This window comes from Anoplopoma fimbria, chromosome 16 (genome assembly GCF_027596085.1).
Source record: "Anoplopoma fimbria isolate UVic2021 breed Golden Eagle Sablefish chromosome 16, Afim_UVic_2022, whole genome shotgun sequence".
In the NCBI taxonomy this organism is placed as follows: domain Eukaryota; kingdom Metazoa; phylum Chordata; class Actinopteri; order Perciformes; family Anoplopomatidae; genus Anoplopoma; species Anoplopoma fimbria.
The window spans coordinates 17,526,932-17,535,784 of NC_072464.1; the positions used below are offsets into that span (position 1 = coordinate 17,526,932).

The 8,853-nt window shown below is 36.7% G+C and overlaps 2 protein-coding genes across 2 annotated transcripts; both read left to right on the plus strand.

Moving 5' to 3' along the window:
- Nucleotides 1–2,063: 2,063 nt before the first annotated feature.
- LOC129104846 (olfactory receptor 6B2-like) lies at nt 2,064–2,993 on the plus strand. The gene has a single exon (XM_054615705.1). The coding sequence runs from the start codon at nt 2,064–2,066 to the stop codon at nt 2,991–2,993; it is 930 nt and encodes a 309-aa protein (XP_054471680.1).
- Nucleotides 2,994–6,819: 3,826 nt separating this feature from the next.
- LOC129104819 (olfactory receptor 4E1-like) lies at nt 6,820–7,749 on the plus strand. The gene has a single exon (XM_054615670.1). The coding sequence runs from the start codon at nt 6,820–6,822 to the stop codon at nt 7,747–7,749; it is 930 nt and encodes a 309-aa protein (XP_054471645.1).
- The last annotated feature ends 1,104 nt before the right edge of the window (nt 7,750–8,853 follow it).

Consider the following 8,853-nt stretch of genomic DNA (forward strand, 5'->3'; position numbering starts at 1 on the left):
TAAATTCACCTCCATGAAGCACCAAAGTCCCAAAACAAAGTAATGCAACCCAAAAATAAGAATTTGTGCTAATCAACTTTTGCTGTTGTTTTTATGTAATGCTAAAAACAAAAGAAACCAACATGGAAACTCTTTAAATGAAACTCTTTAAATGCAAAGGACCTATCTCAAATAGGCTACACACCAACATTCATGTTGTGAATAGCCATGAACACTTTTGTCTTCCTGTGGATGATAAGAGTAGAAACATTTCACAGTTTAAACTCTCCATCACGCATCAATAAAAATATAATTCTCTAGTGATGGGCATAACGTGTACGACGATCAGGGCTCAGTAAGTCCACTAGGAATCAAACAGGTATTAGATATATTGACACACTGACTCCAGACCTGTGGAAATACAACAGGTCTTTACAAAAACCCAATAAGATGAAGTGGCCTATACTTTGAATCAAACCCAATTTGAGTCCTTGGCTGGATATCAGATACCTGGAGCCTGGTGGATTGATGGAGCCCTCCAGGCATGCATAGATACGGTGGGCCAAAGTTGGAGCAGGGATTCAGACTGCAAACTCCACTTTATTGGCTTCCCAATATTATGTTTCTTATCAATTAAATAAAAATAAATAAAAGTTTGGCTTCAACTGCAGGAAATGGTTTTCAATTAACAATAATAAACAGAAAGGCCTTTTGTTGAACTACAAATGAATCCAGTAGGTTACTATCTCAGCACTGATCTGGCCCAAACTGACATTATGATATTGTAACCCTAGTTCTATGATCACAGGTGTCGCCCTCTATTGGAGTCTTTTGGTAATACGCTCCTAGAATCACGAGTGTGCATTGGCCCACAGATAATTCCGTATTATCCTTGAAACTGCTCGGAGGGATGGTAAAACTATGCCCCTACTGTCCAAAGTCAATATCTGCAGGACGACTGCGGGGAGAATCTTATGAGCGCCAGGCTTTGCAGCTAATTTTACAGAGTTGCCAAACAAGGATTTATTTCCTTTACATATTTAAAGTTAAGGTTTAACTATGTTTACAACAGATGTTTACAACAAACAGTTTGGTTTATCATTGCACTGTTGACCTTCGGGTTGTCCTACGAACAAACTTGGAAACCATGGGGCTCTTTAAAAAAACCTGTATGATCAATCAATTGTCCATTTATATTTCCTGTTATATTTATTCTTAGTGATGTTGCTGTGTTCCCAGATCGCAGCATTTGACTTAGCGTCAATGTCAATATTACCAATAGGATGATGGCCAAAACTACAAAAATGAAGCCCAAGTTTTTTAAATCTCACACTGATATGCATTTGTTCTGCTTCAAAACCGACATCACTAAACAATTGTTTTGGACTATAGGTTGAAAGTATTTGAGTTCTACCAAATAAACACTCAATTGCAGCTAATCATTATTATTTTTAAGTTAAAATGTATCTAAAGGCTAAAATACACTATTTTTCTTTTCATTAACTCCCCATCAATATTATTACTTTCCACGGCAAACTAAACAGCTTTTTATGTTTAAAATCATGCAAATGTGTATTTTATGGGCCTGTTTCTGTTTTTAGAGAAGGTTCAGAATGCCTACAAAACTTTTGTACAGCCACAAGATACAACTCTCCTAGCTATCTGATTCTATCTGCTCCATGGTGGAACTGTGCGATAAACATTATTTGAATTAACAACAAAGACACATTCAAGCTCAGACTGGAGATTGTTTTAACTTTAGAGTATCACATAAATGACTGAAATGATTGAAACCTGAAAATTGTGTTTCAGATCACTGCATTTTCCTTTTATTGCAAACATTTAAACATACAGTACCTTGTGCTTGTTTTGATCACTTCAACATTAACTTTGTTGTACAGGTTTGCATTTTAATTCCCAGTAGATATGTTGCCAAAGGTGTTATAATAGAAAATGTAGAGGGACAACAGACTTTGATGAGGGTGTAGCTTCAGCACAGTGTGATTTTTTTCTGTAAGCATTCATGCTGTGACACTGGTAAAGAATAATTTGAGGAGACTGGTATAAAAAGTTGTGATCTTATCATGGATAATGTTTCTGTTGTGAGAATTTTCATTCTATCAGGGTTGAACGAGACATATAATTACAGAGTAACTCTCCTGACATTCACTTCACTGTATTACTGTGTGATTTTGTTTTTCAATATCTCTATCATCATTATCATTATCTTAGATCAAAACCTACACGAACCCATGTACGTCTTATTGTGCAGTTTTTGCTTTAATGGACTTTATGGGACCACAGGATTTTACCCCAAACTGCTCTTTGATCTACTGTCTTCCTCTCAACAGATTTCATATGAAGGATGCCTTTTACAGGGTTTTGTCATGGGCTCATTTGCTTGCGGTGAATTATCCATTCTAGCAGTCATGGCCTACGACAGATACGTGGCTATATGTCGACCACTGCACTACCTTTCTGTCATGACAAAGAGGAAGCTCGCTCAGCTGATATGTTTTTCCTGGCTAACACCTTTCTGCATCTTCTCCATCAATGTTCTGCTAACGTCAAGACTAAAGTTATGTGGTACAAAAATTGAAAGACTCTTTTGTGTGAACTGGGTTATTGTGAAACTTACTTGCTTTGACACTGACACCTTTTCTAACAACATGGTTGCATATTTTACGATGTTCATTTATGTGTCTCATGGGTTATTCACAAATTGGACTTATATGCATATGATAAGAACTTGTGTGAGGTCGAAAGAAAAATGGGTAAAGTTTATGCAGACATGTGTGCCTCATTTAGTCTCTTTAGTCACATTTATTTTTGCAATGCTTTTTGATTTGATGTATATGCGATTCGGTTCCACAGATTTGCCTCAGAGCCTTCAAAACTTCATCGCTATAGAATTCCTGCTCATTCCTCCTGTGATGAATCCTCTAATATATGGATTTAAACTGACCAAAATACGAAACAGAATTATAGGTTTTGTGTATGTTGAAAAGAAATGACTGCTTCCATTCAATTTCAACTCTCATGTATGTATTATCATGTTGTTGAGACAATAGAGATAAGCATTGTTTATTCAAGGAGGTAATGTAACAGATGTAATTCTGTTATGTATATACAGCATCTAGCTGAAGCCAATTTGCAGCCCCCGTCCCTGTTAAGGCAAAAAAATCTAATGTGACTTTGAAATATTCTATATATTTGCAAGATATGTTATGATGTTTGAGTTTTCCTGAAATGTCAGCAGTATGCCAAATTTGTATCTATGTGTATGTGGAATGCAGGCCTCAATATATGCTTATTAACAAAGCATTGAACTTTCAATGTTGCTTGTATAAATATTTTATTTTTGCTCTGCTCTTGCATCTAATGCAATTAGTGAATTGAATCCATGATATTTTAGTTTGCTTTGAAATTGAATTCGCTCCTCCATCAAAGTTTAATCTCTAATTCAATCTAATGTGAGAAATAAAAAAAATGCAGTGTTTTTGTTTGAGGATCCATCATGATTTCTGCATAATGTCTTAATCTGATCTACATGACTGATGAATGTAACCCTCAATATATGTTGACTAACAGAGCGTTTCAATTTTCAGTTTTTGTTGAAGATCAATGAACAATGTAACATGTTGTGTTTGCTCTGTTATGTGTATGTCTGATACTCTACATTTAATATGTATGACTAAATGGACATTTTTATGATATGTTCCTGAATGTAATGCAATTATTATAAACCAGGAATTTGTGTAGACATAAAAGGGACCAAAGTTCTGTTAAAAAAAAAGAGCAAATTCTCCTGCCTCGTAAAATTAAAGTAAAATACATAAATAAACCTGACCAGAAGATGTGGGTTGCATAACCTATTGACATGCAAATGTAACTCTCTGAACTGGGTCGTACTTGTTATGATGCTTCATCCTGAAAGTACTGAATATTTCATTTTAACACTACATATAACTGCATTGTACACTTTTAAGTGAATTACAATTAATCACTTTTTTTAAAAATATTGTGGAATTAAGGCTATTAGTTCTGCTACACATAAAGACATATTTCTAGTTCAACTAATTGCTCCCAGTAGAGTGCAGATCTGAGACTGGTGTGTCTGCATCAATCACGGCAACCACAAATGTCTAACTCCCCATCTAGACAGCAGGCGTGTCACATGTTTTTTAACCATGCGGCTCACGCAACAGGTTCACTCTCATTTTAATGGATGCAGCTGTCTGCACCGGCTCCCTGCAGGCTTGTGTCTCCTCTGCATCAACTGCGACCTCAAGCGTTTTGCTCTTCAAGTCTATCTTTTTGACAATATGTGCATAATTACTGGGATGATGCCCAATTAAAAAGTCAATGAATAAATAAATTCATCTACATTTTGCATCCTAAACAGAGCAGCAGTGTGCTGCTCTCTGAACTCTATAATCTCACAAACCAGAAGATGTTAGTTGAATAAACTATTTACTTGTAAATGTAACCATTGTGGGGCCTCATCCAGGACTGAATGTTTCATTAATCACAACATGAAAATGAACCCAACTTTAAAAAGATCATATAAATTTTATGATCAGCAAAAACCTGTTTCTATAATTAACAATGTTTGTTTACATACTTAAACTTACTATATTACTTCTTCCCTGTGTACATAACAGTTTCTTAATAATGCATTACTGCCTACCACCATTACATATTATTTTATGTTCTAAATTCACATTTTTCACTTGCACGTGATTTTTTTATACATGTTAATGAGATTGTTGGAGGGAGCTTGAGATCTAATATTTCACTGCCAACAACTTCTTCACTGTAATTGTTTGTGAAATGACAATAAAGTAATTGAAACATCAAACACAACCTACAGAGACTTTCTCAATATTTCATTCATAATGATCCATCCTCAATTGCTGCCTTTAAATCAACATTACAGAAAAAATATTTCTTTATCTGCTTCTGTGATCTTTCCGCAGAGGTCTAATTTAGAGTAGAATTTAAAACAAATCCCTCTACGTGCGTTGTGGTAAATAACAATTTTATTTAGCTAGCAACATAAAGGAACATCTGGAATCTTTTTCCGTTAAAAATGTTTTTGGGGCTGTATCCAATGTGGGACACATTTTTCACCTTCATTAAAATCTGTTATCCTGCTTCTGTCCTACAAATAGAGCAAAATGCGCACATACACTTCTGCAAAGACTAGAAGCTTCTTGTTAAAGTGAGAAAAGACGGTCAGTACAACTCTCAATGTAACAACATAGGTAACTTTTGCTTTGTGTTCCCGCACCAAAGCTCAGGCCCTGCCAGTGGCGGTTCTGTTTTCTAGCAGCAGGTTAAGCAGCAGGGCCTTTGCGACCTTTTGGATTGTCGCAGTGTCTTTTCATTCAGCAGGCAGTGCCTGAGGTCCCGAGGGTATCGCCTGTTTTCTTGTGAAGTGGAGTCACTTTACAGAGGCGGCTGGTTTGCCAGTGCTAGACATCCGAGAGCTGGAACAACTGGAGAGCTGTCGTTGCAATGAAGGTGTCTCAGGAGGTAAAGACCTGTGAAGGGGCAGCTGGAGTTCCCGGCATAAGCGATGCTAGTAACAGCCCTTTGTTGTGTTGTGAGGCCCGGTAATGCAGGATTGTTTGATGCAAGCTGTGTGTGATCTTGTAGCCCTGAAGCCATTTCTCAGTGTCTGATTGAGGCACTCTACTCCTCCGTTCGCTTGGGGGTTGAAAATGCTCTGTAAATTTGCCAAATTCCATTGTCAGCCAGGTAGGATGAGAATTGGGTGTCTTCAAACACCTTAATCATGACTAAGCCCACTGGCGTTACTTCAGGCCACTTACAGTGAAGGTTGTGTGTTACCAATGTGAAACTGATGATAGGGCATCCAGTGGAGTTCCCCGCCAATGTCTAACTGCAGGTGTTGCCAGGGGGTTGATGGCCAGGCTAAGGTTTGGTGTGGGAGTGTTTTATAGGTCCCTGTCTTGCCAGGGACCTCCAAAACACTCCCACCAGATTGACTCCAGGGTCAAAGAGGAGCTGTCATGGTGGAACAAAACTTTCGTAGCCTTGGGCTTTGCAAGGTGATCCCCAACTCCCTCAGTGGACGGGGGCTCTTGATGGTGCACAAATGCCACCTAGGCGCAGTATGTGTCCAACAGAGGTACCATGTCTTGGTGTTATTGACAGGGACATATAGGCCCTCATCAAGGACTGTGGTTCCTCAAGGTCTTTGTGTCTTAATGTGGTATTTTAGAGGGATTATTTTTAATCCTTTTTTATCAATTCTCAAGTAGTAAAAGTTGTTGTAGCCAAATCTGTGTAACAAATTGTATCAACCCCAAAATTGCTGCAAGAACTTATGAGACAAAAATGGGAATGGCTATCATATATTTCCATTATATTGTTCAAAGTGCTTTTTCCACTTTCACAATTATTTATATGAATTAATTAGACTGTGCCTCTGCAAAACAAATGTATTGTATCATGAGAAGGCAGCTTTGATGTGATATATATTTTGCATTTGTAATGTAACTGCAGATTTTTTGAGGGATGACCCAATAAATACATTTTCTATTTTTTTTCATGCTGGGCAGATTAGTCAGCTGGTTGTTTTAATCACTCATCATCTAGTGTTCCTGGACAAATGATCAGAGTTTTGAAATCCCAAAGGAGGTGTTGTCATAGTCCAGGTTGTTATAAATAAGTGGTGTGGAAGGAGACCAGAGTCAGAGCAGACATCACCTCACTACCTAACACCTTGCTCTGTAACGATTTACTGTTTGTTGTGACACCGGACAGGTACAATTTGTATATTTCAAAACTGTGATAATTTGCTCGCTAATCATGGAAAATGTTTCTGTTGTAAGAATTTTTGTTCTCTCAGGGATAAATGAGACAATGAATTACAGAATTGCTATATTTTCATTCACTTTACTGTATTACTGTGTGATTTTGTTTTTGAATATCTCTATCATCATGATCATTATCTTAGATCAAAACCTACACGAACCCATGTACATCTTGTTGTGCAGTCTTTGCTTTAATGGACTTTATGGGACCACAGGTTTCTACCCTAAATTCCTCTTTGATCTACTGTCTTCCTCTCAACAGATTTCATATGAAGGATGCCTTTTACAGGCTTTTGTCATGTATTCATTTGCTTGTTGTGAATTATCCATTCTAGCAGTCATGGCCTACGACAGATACGTGGCTATATGTCGACCACTGCACTACCTTTCTGTCATGACAAAGAGGAAGCTCGCTCAGCTGATATGTTTTTCCTGGCTAACACCTTTCTGCATCTTTTCCATCAGTATTTTTCTAACATCTACACTGAAGTTATGTGGTTCAAAAATTCCAAAACTCTTTTGCGTGAACTGGATAATTGTCAAACTCACTTGCCCTGACACTGACACTGTTTCAAGTAATATTCTCTCATATGCAACAATTATCATTTATGTGTGTCATGGGTTATTCACAATTTGGACTTATATGCATATGACAAGAACTTGTGTGAGGTCGAAAGATGACAGGGCAAGGTTTATGCAGACATGTGTGCCTCATTTAGTCTCTTTGGTCACATTCCTTGTTGTAATACTTTTTGATTTGATGTATATGCGATTCGGCTCCACAGATTTGCCTCAGAGCATTCAAAACTTCATCGCTATAGAATTCCTGCTCATTCCTCCTGTGATGAATCCTCTAATATATGGATTTAAACTGACCAAAATACGAAACAGAATTATAGGTTTTGTGTATGTTGAAAAGAAATGACTGCTTCCATTCAATTTCAACTCTCATGTATGTATTATCATGTTGTTGAGACAATAGAGATAAGCATTGTTTATTTAAGGAGGTAATGTAACAGATGTAATTCTGTTATGTATATACAGCATCTAGCTGAAGCCAATTTGCAGCCCCCGTCCCTGTTAAGGCAAAAAAATCTAATGTGACTTTGAAATATTCTATATATTTGCAAGATATGTTATGATGTTTGAGTTTTCCTGAAATGTCAGCAGTATGCCAAATTTGTATCTATGTGTATGTGGAATGCAGGCCTCAATATATGCTTATTAACAAAGCATTGAACTTTCAATGTTGCTTGTATAAATATTTTATTTTTGCTCTGCTCTTGTATCTAATGCAATTAGTGAATTGAATCCATGATATTTTATGCACTACATCATACGAAATAGTATATATCATGACACACACAACCGCCCTTTTTGCACATATCGGAAGTTGTATTCTCTGTGTAGAAAATAAAAAAATAAACTGTTGTCTTAAACATGGATCTTTTGTTTGGGCTTCAGTGTAAATGTATTTTATAGAATATGTTTGTTTTTTTACAGCACAGCATAGCACAACATAGAGCAGCCATGTTAAAAAAAAACTTGCTTCACCTTGAGGAGTTATTCACTGAGACAATAGAGATAAACACGGTTTCATTGGAAGTGATGCAACAGATGTAATGTTGTTATGTTTACACTGCATTAAAATATTAAATGTTTAAAACACATTAGCTGAACCGTGATGAGTTATTCACTGAAGCTTTCAGTTTTGCTGTGTAAAATGAGTAGAGCTTTTCTCCATTCAAACAAATATTCCAAGTAAAGCTACACCTTAAATGTTTAGAAACCCTTCGACCTGAATACATTTAAAAAACAAACATCCACACATATTATTTTATTTATTTTGTCTGATCAGACCTGGTGTGAATATGTACAGACCTTGCTTGATGGAGAAATAACTTATGGAATCGCTTTTTTTGATACTAATTAGGAATTATTATGTACATGCTGTCTCAAAATGAATCTAATTTCTCATGGTAGAGATTCACTTGCTGTTGGTGTCTGACTCCATTTCCCCCTGCTGGAG